Below are 18,241 nucleotides of genomic sequence, written 5' to 3'. Positions count from 1 at the left end.
GAAGCTAGAGCCAGGGCAAGATCTGACCTTACTAATGTAGGCCCTTCTCTAACTGTATATATTTATATACATTTATAGCATTATTACTATTTACTTCTTGTATTTCAATAGCCCAAACTGAGATCAGAATCACATTGTGATATACAGAGAATGAAAAAATGAAGCTTCCTAATCTAAATATGTATGTATGTATAAAACTGTATGTCCACTCTGGAGCTGGAAGACATTACTAAATGGAAATGGTAAAACTATCAATAATAATAATGCAGAAAAGGCAGAAGTGTTCAATCAATATTTCTATTCTGTATTTGAGGGTGGAAAAACAATGCTGACATATCATATGATGATGACACTCTTTCTATTCCACTAGTATCTTTAAATATGTTAAACGGCATCTACTTAAGTAACATATTCTTAAATCAGAAGGTCCAGATGACTTGAATCCAGAAGTTTTAAAAGAGCAGGTGTAGAAGCTTGGTGGATTGTTAATGCTGATTTTTTCAATAACTATTGTAATATTGGGGAAGTTCTGGAAGACTGGAACAAAGCAAATGTTGAGCTAATATTTAAAAAAGGCAAATGGGATGATCCGGGTAATTATTGGACTGTCAATCTGAAATCAATCCCAGACAAGGTAATGGAGAGGCTCGTATTTAAAGTAGCCTAAACTTACAGGATAGGGGACTCTGTCCTGGGAACCATTGACTCTGAGAAAGATTAGGGGATTTTATTGGATAATCAGGTGAACATGAGTTGCCAATGGCTGTGTCTATATTACCAGGTTATTTTGAAATAAGTTATTTAGAAATAATAACTCCCAAAATAACTATTTCGAAATAAGCTTAGTCCTCTTCATGAGCAGGAATTATTATTTCTAAATAACAAGCCCATTATTTGGATATAATAAGCTTGGTTGTGTGTACGCTTGACCTGTTATTTTGAAACAAGGGGAGTTATTTCCAGATAATTCCTCAGTGTAGACATGCCCAATAAGATGCTGTGGCCAAAAGAGCTAATGCAATTCTTGGATGCATAAACAAGGGAATCTGAAATAGGAGTAAAGAATCTATTTTACTTCTATATTTGGAATAGTGATAGAAATGTAGCCATGTTAGTATGCTGTAGCTGAAACAAAATACAGGACTATGTAGCACTTTAAAGACTAACAAGATGGTTTATTAGATGATGAACTTTCGTGGGCCAGACCCACTTCCTCAGATCAAATAGTGGTTGGTAGAGATCCTGAAGTTTCTGGTCTCTGTCTCTGTCTCAAGCATTTATAATACCTAGCATTTATAAGCCTCAACTACCCACCCGGAGAAATAAAAAAGCAAATTGAAAGAGCTAGACGAATACCTAGAAACCATCTACTTCAAGACAGACCCAAGAAAACCAACAATAGAACACCACTTGTCATCACCTACAGCCCCCAACTTAAACCTGTCCAACACATTATCAATAAACTACAGCCTATACTGGAACAGGATACTAAACTCCAAGAGGCTCTGGAAGACAGACCCATAGTCTCCTATAGACAACCACCTAACCTCAAGATGATTCTTACCAACAACCACAGGACATACCACAGTAATACCAACCCTGGTACCTTCCCTTGCAACAAACCCCGTTGCCAGCTTTGTCCACATATTCACTCTGCTGATACCATTATTGGACCTAACCAAGTGAGTTATAAGATCAAGAACACATATTCCTGCGCATCCAGAAATATAATTTATGCTATCATGTGCCGAAAGTGTTCGTCTGCTTTGTACATTGGACAAACGTCTCAGACACTTCGCCAAAAGATCAGTGCCCACAAAACAGATATTAGACAGGATCACAAAAAAAAAACAGTTTCTTGCCATTTCAGCCGGAAAGGACACTGTCTCAACGACTTAATTACCTGCATCCTGCTTCAGAAGCATTTTAAAGCTGCACTTGAAAGGGAATCCTCTGAACTGTCATTCATGCTAAAATTCGACACTCTACGCATGGGTCTCAACAAAGACCCTTGCTTTCTTACCCATTACAAAGATAGCTTCCCCAATTATCACGTCTAATACCATTAGCTCACAGACATTTACCTCCCCCCCCCTCCCGCATCCCTCTTCTGTTCTGAGAATTGATTTGTCCTTTTCATATGTGTTCATTTTTTTAATTGTATCCTTTGGTATATATGGTTGTGACTATTTTCTTCCACTATTTGATCTGAGGAAGTGGGTCTGGCCCACGAAAGCACATCATCTAATAAATCATCTTGTTAGTCTTTAAAGTGCTACATAGTCCTGTATTTTGTGACTTCTATATTTGGCACTACTGCAACTGCTGCTGGAATACTGCATCCAGTTCTGGTGACCACAATTCAAGAAGGATATTTATAAATTGGAGAGAAAAAGCCCGTTAAAGGATAAGAAAACATGCCTTATAGTGATAGACTCAAGGATCTCAATCTATTCACCTTAACAAAAAGAAGATTAAAGGGCAACTTGATTACTGGGTATAAATACCTATATCGGAACATGTATTTGATAATGGGCTCTTCAATGCAGAAAGATAAATAGCATGAACCAATTGCTATAGTTTCCAAGTGTCTGTTATTAAACCGGACAGCCCGGTATTAGCACCTTCCGTCCGGTAAAAAAATTCAGAAAATACTGGACATCTAAATTGTCCAGTATTTTCTGTTTTGCCTGAGGCTGGGCACGCAAGGGAAGACTGCTTGGGACATTCAGGGGTGGAGGGAGCGGGGAGCAGCATAGGAATTAAAAGGACTGCAACTGCATTTTGGCCTGGTTCTTATTTTTTTCTCAACCACTTTTCTTGCGGCCTTTTTTTCCCAGGGTTTTTTTGTGTGTGTGTGTGGGGGGGGGGGGGGGGTTCAGTTTTTTTTTGTGAAACCTTCTGGCAAACCTACCAATGGATGGAAGCTGAAGCTTGACAACTTCAGACTGGACATCAGGTATAAATGTTTGTGAGAATAATTAGCCATTAGAACAACATGCCAGGAGTCATGGTGCATTTTCCATCACTGGCAATTTTTAGATAAACATTTGGTATTTTTTTTCTAACAGTATGTTCTAGAAATTATTTTGGGTTAATTCTATAGACTGTGCTACTAAGGAGGTAAGGTAAGATGCTCAAAATGGTCCCTTCATAAAAGATGTAATATCCAGCTCTGACAGTCATACTCATGCAAGCTCAGTTTGAGCTAGCACACTTAAAACAAGTGTATCCAGGGTGGTGCAAGTGGTGGGGCATGCTAGCCACTCTGAGCACAATCCCATCTGAGAGCACTGCTAAGGCTACATGTTGCACTGCTACTGTTAGCACACTAGCTCAATCAGAGCTAGCGTAGGTATGTCTTTTCAAGCTAGAAATTGCTCCTTCCAGCCCCTGTGCAGACATACTCTCTGTGTACATATATATATAACAGCCACACTTTTTTTAAAGTATGGCTCATAGATTTACAGGTAACTCCAGAAATTGGCTGTCGTCTGTACATTTCCCCCACCCCTAACACTGGCCAAATCATTAAAACTAGGCTCACTTAACTTTTTTCCTCCCAACAGATTCAGAGTGCTGCCCATTTCAGTGATATTGGTATTAGCAATGTCCATCTGTGGTCCCTCTTGCTGTGATTACTTTAACACATTGTTCACTTAGAAATGTGGAAAAATTGAGTAATCAATATTTATAACTGCACTCTCCTGTGCATTGATCTCAGTGGTATCTCTTATATATTGTGTGTTTCCTACTGCACATGGCAGACTGAAGATTCCAATAGACACAGAAGACATGGTGTATTAAGGACACTACATGGAAGAGTACTGTGCTCCCCATGAAAACAGGTGTTGCGCTGAGCACAAGCTGTCTTCTTCCTGCCCTTACATTTGACCCTGCTCCAGTGCAAGGATGAGACTTCCTCTATACTGGCTTCAGGTCATAAAAGTTCAGACTTCACTTTCACAGCTGTTAAGATTGAAACTTGTTCACAGTAAAGACAAAGGCAAAATTCCCATTGATTCTAAGGGAATTAGAATTGGAGCCCTAGAATTACATAGAACTCTTGGGCTACGTCTACACTGGCCCCTTTTCCGGAAGGAGCATGTAAATTTCACTAGTCGTCGTAGGGAAATCCGCGGGGGATTTAAATATCCCCCGCGGCATTTAAATAAAAATGTCCGCCGCTTTTTTCCGGCTTTTAAAAAAGCCGGAAAAGAGCGTCTAGACTGGCCCCGATCCTCCGGAAAAAGTGCCCTTTTCCGGAGGCTCTTATTCCTACTTCAAAGTAAGAATAAGAGCCTCCGGAAAAGGGCACTTTTTCCGGAGGATCGGGGCCAGTCTAGACGCTCTTTTCCGGCTTTTTTAAAAGCCGGAAAAAAGCGGCGGACATTTTTATTTAAATGCCGCGGGGGATATTTAAATCCCCCGCGGATTTCCCTACGACGACTAGTGAAATTTACATGCCCCTTCCGGAAAAGGGGCCAGTGTAGACGTAGCCTTAGAGAGTATTTCCATCCATACATCTCAAAGCATTTCACTAAAGAGGGGGAAAAAATCTTTACCCCCACTTTACACTGGGGAAATCAAGACCAATGATATAGTCAAGGTCAGAGAGCTGGCAAGCATAAGATTCATGTCAGTGCTGTACTGCATATCAAGCCAAAGTAAACACGTATTCCTATCACATCTAGCCCAGCAGGAAAAGGCATGGAGTCCCATGTAAACACCCCACATAGCAGGGCCATAGAGCACGGGCTAGTGTGCTTCACAAGTCAAAAGATACTGCTGGATGTACTCAGTTTGAATGAGTTGGCATCACAAAGTAGAACAACTAATGGATAGAAGTATTGATCAGCCAAAAATATGCAGTTTGATTAAATATAATTACAGGTGTAGTCTAGTTTTGTTATGTAAGTTACAAGTATGACTGCCTAGGGATGTAAGCGACTAGTCGAGTAACTGACTACCCAATAAGCATATGCAACTTAAAAGCTGATTCCCCCCAGCACCATCTCCACAGTTGGAGGGCAGGGAAGGCCGAGTCGCAGCATCCCTGGGAGCTAACCCCAATGAGGCTCTGCACTATAAATATAGTAAGAGCTGCTGGGCTCTTACTACGTATAAAGTGCAGAGCCACAGCAGTGATAGCGAGCACTATCCCTCCCCTTATAGACTAATCAAGTAGTCGATGGAATTTCCATTGACTACTCAATTAGTTACTTAACCGCTACTTAACATCCCTATGACTGCAAATGGAATTTAGACTGCTAAGTACAGGCAGTCCCCGGGTTACGTACAAGATAGGGACTGTAGGTTTGTTCTTAAGTTGAATCTGTATGTAAGTCGGAACTGGCGTCCAGATTCAGCCGCTGCTGAAACTGACCGCCAGTTCTGACTTACATACAGATTCAACTTAAGAACCCCAAGCTTCCCCAAGTCAGCTGCTGCTGAAACTGATGAGCGCTGATTCCAGGAAGCCTGGGGCAGAGCAACTCTGCCTCGGGCTTCCTGTAGTCAGCGCTGGTCAGTTTCAGCAGCGGCTGACTTGGGGATGCCTGGGGCAGAGCAACTGGGGTGCTGCTGGGTTGCTCCAGTAGCACCCCTCGGCGCTACTGGACCAACCCAGCAGCACCCCAGCTGCTCTGCCCCAGGCGTCCTGATTCAGCCACTGCTGAAACTGACCAGCAGCGGCTGAATCAGGACCTGGGGCAGAGCAGCTGGGATGCTGCCGGGTTGGTCCAGTAGTGCCCAGAGCGGGTGCTGCAGGACCAATCCGCAGCACCCCAGCTGCTCTGCTCCAGGGTCCAAAACAAAAGCCTGGTCTGCTGGGGGGGGCACACTATCCGCGCCCCCCCCCCCAGCAGACCAGGGACACGGGGAGCAGAGCAGCAGCGGCAGCGGGGTGCCGCGCCTCTGAGGCTTTGCTCTGGCAAGGTCTCAGAGGCGCGGGACCCCTCCCCCCCGCAGCTGCGGCTTCAGTCTCGGTGCCTGTGGTCTGCTGGGGACTGTCCCCAGCAGACCACAGGCACCGGGTCTCAAGCGGCAGCAGCGGCGGTTCCCCGCACTTCTGAGGCTTTGCTCTGGCAAAGCCTCAGAAGCGTGGGAACCCGCCCGGTGCCCCTGGTCTGCTGGAGACGGTCTCCAGCAGACCAGGGGCACCGGAGCAGCTTACGAACGGGGCTTTCTCGCCCCGGAGCTCGCAGGTAGCAATCCGCTACCTCGACCTCTGGGGCGAGAAAGCCCCGTTCGTAAGTGCGGATCCGACATAAGTCGGATCCGCGTAAGTCGGGGACTGCCTGTACCTAAATCCCTTTAGAAAGGCCTTGCAGCACTGAGCGCAGCAATGTCTAAAATAACTATAAAAATCTGGGCCTAGATGACATATTCTACCTCTGGTTATACTGGCATAAACTATCAATGAAATTTCATGGGATGTAAACTGATGGTAAAATGTGTCCACACAATACAGGATATTGCATCTCTTTTGTGCATCTCACAGTTGCGTCAATGTGAGCTCTGTGTGCAGATTCAAGAACAGGTTTTGATACTAACTTCCTGCTGTGCTTTAATTTAAGTCAGTTCTTGTGAGTGAAGCACAAGATGCCAAACTCTAAGTCAAGTCAGACAAGTAAAAAGGAAAAGTTGTTGAAATGATCTTTAAAATGTCTATGCTGTTAAAGTCTGAAGGTATTCTCTTCTAGTGCTCATTCCTTCAAGATACAGAGCACAATGCAACAAAAATATTCCAAAAATACTACTGCATTTATTAAGCACATGCTCAACTTTAAGCATGTAAAATAATTCCATTGAAGTCAGAGGGATCACTTGTGCCTAATGTTAAGCACATGCTTAAGTGTTTTGTTGTATATGAGTTCAAAAGCTCAGAAACTGCAAAGACCAAGTACTTCTCCATTCGGGATTTCAAAAGTGCATTCAAGACAGCACCTCACATTTCATTTCACAGTGTAAGTAATAGAGGGACAGCTGTGTTAGTCTGTAACTGAAAAAACAACAAAAAGTCCTGCCACACTTTAGAAACTAACAAAAATCTCATGATACCATATACATTTTTGTTAGTCTCTAAGGAGCTGCAGGACTTGTTGTTTATTACGTTTTTTTCAGTGAAAGAATTATTTGACATTAGAGAATCTATTCCTTCCCATAGAGAAATACCAAATGAGACATGCTTTTTTCCCTCCAGGAAGTCTTTTTGGAAATAAGAATCAAGATAGTAATAATACCACATTTCAGGGTATAAACTATGTGAGATCAGATTAGAATTTTGGCTTGAAGTAATAACATGGTAAATCTGATGTACTGCAATTTCTTTTCCAAGCACAGCCACTATAAATTGTATGGAGACCCTTCTGAGTTTTGTAGGATAAGGATGATATTCTTATGTGCACTGTTCAACAGTAAAACCATTTGAGACTGTCATATCAAAGCAACGAAATAAGAATTATTCCAGATAAGTTGCTTTCTGTCAAAGCATCTTTAAACTGCCAAAGATAGGGCCTTGCAGTTTGTACTGTAATATTTTAAGCAGAAATAGTCTTGACCATCCATACATCAAGAAAAATATCATAATGTCTTCTGTGTAGGTCATCAACCTTAAGAAACGCATATAACCGCCAATAAAGGAAACTAAAACAATTTACAACACAGACAAAAGCTACATTTCACACGCCAGGAAGCTTTTATTTAATCACCACAATATTTTGGATTAGTTACACTACAGCTGAAATATCATTTGATAATTTAGTTGTTTCCTGATAAAGGAAATAAGAAAAAGGGTGCATAACAGACAGGACCTTGCCCATTGATCTAAGCTGGGTTTCAAGAGCCAATTCTAGTCCAATGTAGAGAAGGAGTTCCCTCACACTCTCTCATAGATTCGAGTGCAGACAACACCTTTCATATCACATTCCTAAAAACAAAATTAAATAAGAAGGGTTAATTAAAATGTGTGCATAAGCATCTAATACAATGGCCAATTAAATCAATAGCAATATTCCCGACATATTATTTAATTAATTTATATAGATCCCAAACAGAAAAATTATTTTTATCCTCCAAATGGAAAATGAATCTATTTCAACAGCAACAGACTTTGAAAAGAGTGCTTAAAGAAAACCATAATTCATAACATGAGATGCGAAGCAGTAGCTAGTCAAAGATTTCAAATTTCTTCCAAGAACACACGTTGCCTTCATAAGTATTTATGCAAAGACAACAATATACACTCTGGTAAGTTTAATATAGAAGGTCACATAACCGCTTTCATTTTTTTTAAAAGTCCCCCCTTCCTTGCAGAAAGTTCAAAGTGTAACTCGATTGTGAACATGACCTGTCAATGGAAAAAAAAACAACCCTTTTTCTTTCAAGGAGATTGATGAACCATTTATAAATAAACTCTAAGATTATAAAGGCTCTATATAGAACTTTTTGCCCCTTGTAGTTCCCTCTAACCACTCTTATTAAAGGATTGGACAACATGTCTTCTAGTAAGACTCAATGAGCTCAACCCATTTAGATTATCCAAGAAAAGGTTAAAGGTGCTTGGATCACAGTCTATAAGTACCTCTATGGGGAACAGAAATTCAATAGAGGGCTCTTTAGTCTACAAAGATATAACAAGATCCAATGACTGACTGTTGAAACTAGATGAATTTAGAATAGGAATAAGGCACACATTTTTAAAAATTGGGGGATGGGAGAAATTAACTACTGGAACAATTTAGCAAAGTTTGTGGTGGATTCTGCATCACTGGCAAATTTTAAAATGAAGACTGGATGTTCTTCTAAAAAATCTGCTCTAGTTCACTCATAGCTGTTGGACTTGAAGCTAGAATTAATTCAGGGAAGTCCTCTGCCCTTTCTTATGTGGGAGGTCAGAATATATGTTCACAATGGTCCCTTCGGGCTCTAAAATCTACAACTCTATGATTTAGTCTTACCTGTGAGTTACATAACCCTAATGTAGAGGAGCTGTTTTGGTTTACTTCATTTCCTCTTTCTTCCTACAGTTATTTCTCCCTCCATCCCCTAACTATTTCTATCGTAAGTGAAACCAAAGGGAAAGCAGCAATTGACACTATAATTAGATTTAAATTATTAATCTGTGGTCACTCTATATCTTTGCAACATTGAGTGATGAACAGTTAGGTGTGTCCAAGTCACTTACCGCCACCATTTTCCCATCCACCAATTTTCTCTTTATTGTGGTCTCTTTGCCATTCCACTTCTGCACTTGAATCAACGACCCTTTTTCTAAGGTTACAACACTCTGCAAAGACCAAAGAAAGAGTCAAAATATAACTATTTTCCCATAGTCTTGCATACAAAAGAGGCAATTCACATAGCATTCAGCACATTCCTGGCACACGCAGCACACTCAGCGATGTTGGTTTCAGTACAACATTTGTTCTTCTTATGGTGCTTTTCACTGAGGGTACGTCTAGATTACAAGCCTCTTTCAAAAGAGAGCGTCTAGACTGCAACCTCTTCTTTTGAAAAAGTGAGCCACTTTTTCAAAAGAGAGCACCCAGGCAGTCTGGATGCTCTCTTTCGAAAAAGCCCTGTTTGCATTCAAGAACGCCTTATTTCGAAAGAGCACTTTCAAAAAATGGTGTTCTTCCTCGTGAAATGAGGAGTACCGCTGTCGAAAGAAAAGCCGCATTCTTTCAATTTAATTTTGAAAGAATGCGGCCGTAGTCTAGACACAGGTGAAGTTTTTTCGAAAAAAAGGCTACTTTTCCCAAAAAAGCCCTGCAGTCTAGACACAGCCTGATGGTTTGCAAATCTCTGCATGACAGAAAAAAAAGTCCTCCCATTTGTCATCCAGCAGACCAGAAGCCATCTGAAGGAAATCAGTACTCTCACCTTGGTTTTCCTGTCATCTGCTGTGGTTTCATCAAACACTTGGCCCAATTTGAAGGATATCTCTGTGTTTTTGAAAGTGCTTTCTGTTCTGATGGTTATCACATCCCCTTTCATGCTGATGATCACATTGGGCTTGGCCAGGCCACCTAGTTTCCTGGTGGCTAAGCCCACTCCTGCAAATCAGACACAAAAATACCATTATGTTCTATGCAGCGAGAAATTGCTTATCACTTTACAGAGCATCAGAGTAATTTCATCTTAAATACATACTGCCATTTCTCTGCTGCAATCTCACACTAACTCTTCAGATGCAGAAACTATGCAGAAAACACCATTTTCTAAGCAGAGGCACCCCCTTGTCGAGTATATGTATAGTACACATCTGTTTAGCTGACTGGGCTAGGGGACTTCTGTACGTTTTGGATAGCCAGCATTTGGATAAATGGAAGTGCTATTTTGAGCTGCAGTTTAACTGATGTAAAAATATGAGGGAAATGTGATTAATTCTGATGTTTGCTTAATTTGTTTGCATTTTATTAAACAGTGAAAAACAGAACAACTTTACTGAGTGGTATTAGAACTATTGTGGGCATAATATTGCTCTGATTCATTCATATGAAATATAAATTAATTTGTCTTGCCAAGATGCTATTGCTACTTGAAACTGGATTTGGTAAGGAACTGCGGGTAACTGCTCTGAACCACTGTAAACATACAGAACTGTTGATTAGCACTAAGAGGCTCTAAAAGGCTAATTTGGAAGTTATTAGTTTCTGACTAATTAACAGAAAGCTACTTTGTGGAGATACATTGTGGGTTCAGATAACTTGAATTTTCAGAAAAAAGAAATTCGGATAACTGGAATAACATTTAAAAATTAGTAGTCCTGTGGCATCTTAGAGAGTAACAAAAATATATAGTAACATAAGCTTTCATGGGTAAAACTCACTTCAGATGGAATCACACTGTATTTCTAGTTAGAAACAAAGATATACTTGACTACACAAGAACTTTATTTTTAGGGAAGCAGGAACACAAGCAGCTATTAATCTGTGCTGCACCTAAGTAGAGAGTAGAGCTGGTGGTAAACACGAGAATTTTTTTACAAAAATATTTTTGAAACATTTGCCAGCAAAAATTTCAAAGTTCAATTTTTTTAACCAGTTGTAGTAGAATTCAGTGCTTTTCTGTTTGTACTTTACAATGCAAAACATACAAAAGACTAAGTGGGAGATATTTAGTTAGCCATCCTCTGTGGAAGGGTGGTTACAACACTTGAGTGTCTCTGAAACAGCTAAACATCAGTGAAAAGTAAAAAATGTCAAATGGAATCAAATTAAAATATAAGAGGGAATGGAAGCAGAAAGCTATAAATACAACTGCTATCTAAAAGGCTCTTTTTATATAAGCTCAATAACCCATACTGCTCACACCATGGACAACTAATTAGAGCAATAGTCTGGGACTTCTATTCCCCATTCTGCCTATGACTTGCTGTGTTTCAGTTTCTTAAATGTAAAAGGGGGATAATAATAGTTACCATCTTTGAAAATTCCATTGTATGCTAATTTTATGCAAGGTAATATGTATAGTGAAATCTAAGTACTTGTAAAGCACAGTGTTAGTCGCTGCAAATATTCAGTGCTGAAATTATTCCCTTTAAGACCTGCTAGCTTCACAAAAACCTCCATAGCTGAATTTATGCCCACAATTTATCATAGTTAGTTGATTGGAATTATTCTGCAACTCTCTTTAACTTTTAAAGTAAAGGGAATTAAGGTCTCAGAGAACAATTTACACAGCAATAGTAAATGCTGAGACTGACCACCAATGCAATCTTTATGAAATGATGAAGCTAGTGTTAAACTAAAAACAATGTCTAATTTGTTTCATTCCCAGCACTTCTCAGTAACAGAAAGATTCATTCATGGATTTAGACCCGAGGAAGTTGAGTGTCAGGAGACAGCAGCACCATCACAATTTGACAGAACACAATAAGTGATTGTAAGTTCTAAGTGTAATAGTGCATGCAAGAGGGATGCAAAATATGGTTTTTTCCCCCCATTTCTCATTAAATGGGAATCAGAGATGCAGATCAGTTATTACAAATCAGCAATTTCATGTTTTCATTTAAGATGCTGAACTTCGAAAAACAAAACAAAACAATTGAACTACCCCGCAGAGTTAACCAGAGTGAAGAGTCTGCAGGCCTTGGAAGAAGACATTTTCCAGGACCAAATAGAATCAGAGGAGATATTTTCAAACAAAGCATATAAAATAGCATTTCTCACCCAATTCCTTCATATAATCATCAAATTTTTCACTGGAGACAAGCTTCCAGGTTCCCACAAATCGGTTGCACATTCTATGGGTGTTGCGAGGCAGTGTCCCGCAGGAGAAAGGCAATGACAGCAGCAGCTCTCAGTGGGTGGCAGAAGGGTTATGTGAGCTGTGCATGCCTCAATAGCTTCTTTATAAAGATGCCTTGAACTTGTAATTCTCCAGACTGACCAATCAGGAGAAGCAACGTCAGGGGCAAGACAATGCACACCTTGTCCAAAGCCACTTGTGTTAGTACCAAGACTCAGTGTTGCGCCTGCCACTGCTCCCTCCACTGAATAATGCAGACTAATCAGGAGGGCATGAGGGGCAGGACATGAGGTTACTGTTGCAGTGCCCAGAGAACACTTTAGTGAGGCTGCTGTAGTGTCTGAGACAAATCATCATGCCAAGGACGGTACCAACACACCATGAACATTAATGCTGCCTTCTATTCACCACCACCGTGTCTTCCACCGCCACCATTGTCACTGCTATTGCAACCCTGGTGCCAGTGAATTAAGCTAACACCACATGGTGGGACACCACATGGTGGGTCACCTCACAAGGATCAGAATGTGGAGGAGGCTTGGAATTACTTGCCCAAGTTGAAGAAGCTATCTGAAGCCTGCATTACAAGTCAGCGGAAAAAATTCCTAAGGAAGGTCTGCAGACCAAACTGAAGGAGAAAGCATCTCCAACGGCATTATGATGTAATAGAAGACGTGGATGGATCAGCAAGGAAGTCAGAAAGCACAGGGGAAAAGTGAGAACTGCCATTCAGAGTTAGGCTTTGCAAAGGAAATTAAAACCAATAGCAAAGGTTCTTTAGACATACAAATAAAAAGAAAACAAGAAAAGAGTGACTCTGGCAGAGCAGGGACTTGGTGTGATCCTTCCATGTTTCTTGCACCCCACATCCATGCCTTAACCACTGGGCTATTTGGGAGGTGAGGGTGGGAGGGATTGATCTCTGATATCCATGATCATTTTCTAAAGGTCTCAGTTTTATCCCACTGTGAAATGGGACATTTTTTTGAAACTGCAAAACTTCCTGCCGGACAGGAAGACCATTTCCTGCCCTGCTCTATGGCACAGTCCTGATTCCTGTGCTGCAGTGGCTGGGGAGCATCCAAAATACATGGGAAGGAAAAATACCAAAAGCAGAACCTTTTAAAAAATGTATAATAGCACCTGCATGAGAGTAAATCCAGAAAATGAAGATTAATGTTGATTTTATGAGATGTTTTACATGCAACCCCTTTTCCAAAGGGCAGATTAATTTATCAGATATATTTTGAAGTATAAACAAAGGCAACCCCTTACCCAAGAGGCTCAGACACTTTTCCCAAGTCAGATTCTTCTGTTATTTCTCAAGGCTTTCCCAGATGAATTTTACAAGGATCCTACTACAAATAGTTAACTGGAATTCTTCAGTTTTCCCTTGTAACATTCCCTTTTACAAGGCAAGTAGTGCTGCTGAAATTGGGAGTTGAAAGTGCTCAGCAACTTGTAGGATCAAGTCCTAAGACATGCAAGGGGAGAGAATTAAGGCTTGTCTACGTGGAGTATTTGTTCACACTTGAGGCATATGAATTCAAGCTGCACTAGTATACAGTGGTTCATGTGGACCCTGCAGGTGCACAAAATGTCCCTTTGTATAATCTTATTTTAAATAGTATTAAGTTAATGTGCACTAGGAACTTTTAGTGCACAGCAGAAGGGTCCACACAGGCTAGTTAGTGTGTCACACAATTAGCATGCACTAGAATTCATACTCTCTAGTGCAAACTAATGGATCGTGTAGCAAAGCCCTTAGTCAGAATTCAGCAGTTACACTGCAGTGCCAGTAACCTTAAGAACGAAAGTGACAGTGCATTAATTATACAGACAAAAACCCATTCTTAAGCTACTCACTGTCACCATTGCTACCATCCATCCTTGTGCCCTTATGCAGAAACAGCAGCTTCATTCAAAGGATTTATAGCCTAGAAAGAAGAATAGCAAGAAATACTAGCACCATCACAAGTGGAAATAGCATATCTTGAAGCTCAAATCTTTTCTCCTAAACAAACTAAAGAGAGAGGGGGGGATTCTGAGCTGGGATGAGTAGGGAGAAGATGAAGCTACTTTTCCCTTTGCCAGGTTAAGATCTGAATAACATTAATTTACTTCAGCGAATTAGTAGCAGTGAAGAGTAGACAGCACAAAGGCCATGAGCAAATAATCCAGGAATAAAGTCTGGATTACAGCATCTCGTTTTCAAAGATGACATAATGAAAAAGAAAAAAGAAAAACAAAGAAAGATTTGGACAAATATCACCTAATTAATCTAACTTCAATTCCTCGTGGAAAAATGGAGAAAACGGTAAAAAAAATATCTTGGGTGATGCTCAGACCCCATATTTTGCTATTGACTTCAGTGGTGTCAAGACGGCACCCTTAGATTGCCATGAGCAGTAAGAAGTACACCTTTATTTTTAAAAAGTATTGCCAAACAAATAACAAAAATAGGGTGTGAAATATTACATCCATAATATCTCTTTTAGTCATCCATTTGATACATTAAGCTCTATTTGGGTTTCACATAATTTTTGCACTGGTGTGAACTCCAGTCAAATGAGTAGAATTACTTTTGATTTCAGTGAGATCAGAATGAGGCCAAATGTCTATCCCAGGACCTAACATATTTAAGCAACTAATAACTTTGATTCACGGATTGCTTTGATTTTTTTGGTATCCAACTTTAAGAGGTTTTATTTTCAGAAAGCACTTGGCAGCTATGTGTGAAAATTAGGCCCCTTTAAATCACTGAAGTAGGACATCCAAAATCACTAGGATTTGAAAACCTAGGCCAAAGTGCCTAAATATTCAACAGCAGTTGTACGTAGGGAGGAGGTGACATAGGGATAGGGAATTTCAGCAGAAAACTAACACATCCTTCAATGACTTCTGCATGATGTTTTAGGCCTGAGCTGGTATCTTACCTAACTCTCAGAAACGGGTTTATTCATACTGACAAATCAGCAGTACAGAGATCCAGACAATCTAAACCAAGAGCACATTCAGAAATACTGAGAATTCCTTTGCCCTGGGCCAAGAGTTTGAAGAAAATACAACAGATGACATTAAAATCAAGATAAAAATATCTGCTGGATATGGGTGCAAATGAGTGACTTTTTCTCAATGTCTCTCATTATGAAATTTGCAAATGATTAACAAGACAAATGAAATAGTCAGAGAAAATACTCTAATACTAGAACCCAAAGGTGACGTGTGTACTCTCTCTCTCTCTCTCTCTCTATATATATATAGACGTGGGGACTTGCTGAGAATTTGGAGAACTGCTTCATTTTTAACTGAAAGATTTTGTGGTAAATACTCATTATTTCCAACTTTGTGTCTCTTCAGAATGTTGTAACATTAGAGAAATGATTCACTAGGGGTGCATCTACACAGCAAAGTTATTTCGGAATAACGGCCGTTATTCCGAAATAGCTATGCGAGTGTCTACATAAAAATAGTGTTATTTTGAAATAATTTTGAACTAAGGGGAGGCTTATTCTGACTTCTGTAAACCTCAATAGAATAACGCCTATTCCAAAATAGTTATTTCAGAATAGGGGCTCTGTAGACATTCCTACTGCTATTTTGAAATAGCCTCTCACCAGGGCCATTCTAACTTATTCCTCCCCAGTACCTCCTGGGGCTCTAAATTGAAATAGCACACTACAGTAGGGAAGCCTGCCTCAGACTAATTTTGAGGCTTCCTAGCAGTGTAGATGTGCTATTTTGAAATAAGCTATTTTAGAATAACTATTCTGGAATAGCGTATTCTGAAATAAACGTGCAGTGTAGACATAGCTTGGGTCAAGTCCAGAAGCGGAATGGAGTAACGACTACAATAAAAAAAGAAACTGGCAGATGGAAAAAATGGTGAGGGTGATTTAATTTCCCACTAACAGTTTACATGCCTAGTTCTCAAAAAAAGCAATGGGAGTTGCTGACCATAAATACCTTTGAGGGTCTGGACCTAGGTGATACATGGATTCAGAGAACATTGGAGCTCTTTCATGTGAAATTAATGTTGTATGTAGTTAGGCTTTTTATGACAAAAAATGGACTGGATGGGGAAGGGAGTCTAGAAAAGAAGGAAAGAGTAGATGCTGGCGGGTTGAAAAATAAATGGAGAAGCCAATATGTTGCTATATTGTTTTATTTTCTCTAAATTGTAAAGTAATTTGAGAAGGCTGTAGACCTCTCAGTTTAGAAATGGTTTCTTGGGGTATGCCTAGACTACATTCCTCTTTTGAAAGAGGAACATAAATGAAGGAAATAGAAAATGCAAATGAAGTGCAGATTTAAAAATATCATGCTGCATTTGCATAATTGCATCCGATTGCTTTTTTGAAAAAGGTTATTTTGAAAAAAAATCAGTCTAGACGTGGTTCTTTCGAAAAAAACCCCACCCTTTTTCAAAAGAGGAATGTAGTCTAAATGCACCTTAGCTGCCCAGCTTGGATCTCAGCATCCCCACAATGTGATCATGATTGGGTCCAAGATCGCTGTTCTCAATATCATCCAGGAGGATACAAGAAAAAGGGGATTTGCTTGTTAATCATAAAGACTATTTACAATCACAGATTCTATTGTGACAGTGAGTAAATTACACATCCTAGGGAAATGCAGGAGAGTAATATCCCCTGCAGCAGGGTTTGCACATGAGATAATGCCATATTTCTCTATCCCTGATAAAAACCAGCTCAGTTATATTCCACTCAGCTCCTCCTTCAAGAAGGAAGGACTGCTGTACATATGCATATTTTAAAGCAGCATCACTAATATGAAAGGTTAAATTTAAACTTCCAGACACACTATAGTGGAGTTCATAATAAATGGAGTTTTAAGTGTTCTGTTTGTTTTGATAAACCAGTCCTAAGTACATGCAAAAGAGCTTACCACCCATTTTGGCATCAAAATGGGAAGCTTGATTTTCAAAAGGAGCTTACTTAATACACTAAATGCTGAGCTATTTGGAAAATGGAGTCCTTATGTAAAGGCCCAAAGAGCATGGTGTTATACTGAATTCACTACACCCTTTTATGCTTGCACACTGCTTTCATGTGCCTTCCCTGGAATATTTTCTACCTCTAAAGGCATTCTTCCCATTTCAAATTTTCTTAGGGTTCTGGGGTTTTTTCCCCTCCTGCATGTTACCCTGAAGGACTCTTTTACATTATTTCCCCATTAAGAGCCAATATATTAAACTGGAGAAAAAGTCCGCTGGTATATGGTCCTGTGTGGCTGGAGGAGTCATTTCATTTTTGTAGCAACTTCCCCTTCAGATAGTTGTGAATCTATTTATCTGTCTCAGGCATAATGAAACTTAATTCTGCCAGAGGACTTTTGAGTATCACAGTCAGATGCACAAAGGTGGTGTCACTGTATCCCTAAGAATAAGCTGTTTTTCACTTCCTAAGGAAGAGTGCTTCTGCCAGCTGAGCTACAGTAGTGTCCTGAGCACTGCTGCTATAATTAGCAATTGTTTTAAGAAATTCTGTACAGGTTTCTCCTAACACACTTCCTCCATTTTAAGCAACAAATGCCTTGGGCCTCCTTATCCTGTCAGCACTACTGCTTGAATCTGCTCCATCAACCCCCTCCCCAAGCAAATCTATCACCTCTGCAGCATTTCCTGATTTTCACCTCTGACAAAGCCAGATCACCTATGATGGAACACAGCTGACATTTCTTCAGAAGGTGCTAGTGGGTGCCAAGAATAACGTAAGGGAGATCGCAATAAGCCAGTGACAAACCCAGGTGCTGACTTTGTCAACACCATGCATCAGGAAGAGTTGTAGCCTCCTGGCAGCAGACACCAGTAAAGGTACCTGGATTTAGTATTTTGAATCAACTAGTTCCATTTCCAGAACTAATTCATTTAAATCAGGGGTACCCAACCAATTAGACACCAAGAGCCAAAAGAGCTGTGGATAGTAGTGCAAAGAGCCACACATCCCACCCCCACAGCCAGGCA

General features: G+C 40.2%; 1 protein-coding gene across 1 annotated transcript; it reads right to left on the bottom strand.

Moving 5' to 3' along the window:
• Nucleotides 1-7,669: 7,669 nt before the first annotated feature.
• On the bottom strand, nt 7,670-12,340 carry LOC102447541 (myelin P2 protein). The gene is made up of 4 exons (XM_006135284.4): nt 12,177-12,340; nt 9,886-10,058; nt 9,188-9,289; nt 7,670-7,930 (listed from the first exon to the last, which is right to left on the bottom strand). The coding sequence occupies exons 1-4, from the start codon at nt 12,247-12,249 to the stop codon at nt 7,880-7,882; spliced, it is 399 nt and encodes a 132-aa protein (XP_006135346.1). The 5' UTR covers nt 12,250-12,340; the 3' UTR covers nt 7,670-7,879.
• Between the last annotated feature and the right edge of the window lie 5,901 nt (nt 12,341-18,241).

The sequence above is a fragment of the Pelodiscus sinensis genome, chromosome 2 (assembly GCF_049634645.1).
Source record: "Pelodiscus sinensis isolate JC-2024 chromosome 2, ASM4963464v1, whole genome shotgun sequence".
Classification (NCBI taxonomy): Eukaryota; Metazoa; Chordata; order Testudines; family Trionychidae; genus Pelodiscus; species Pelodiscus sinensis.
This window is presented reverse-complemented; position numbering and strand designations above follow the sequence as displayed.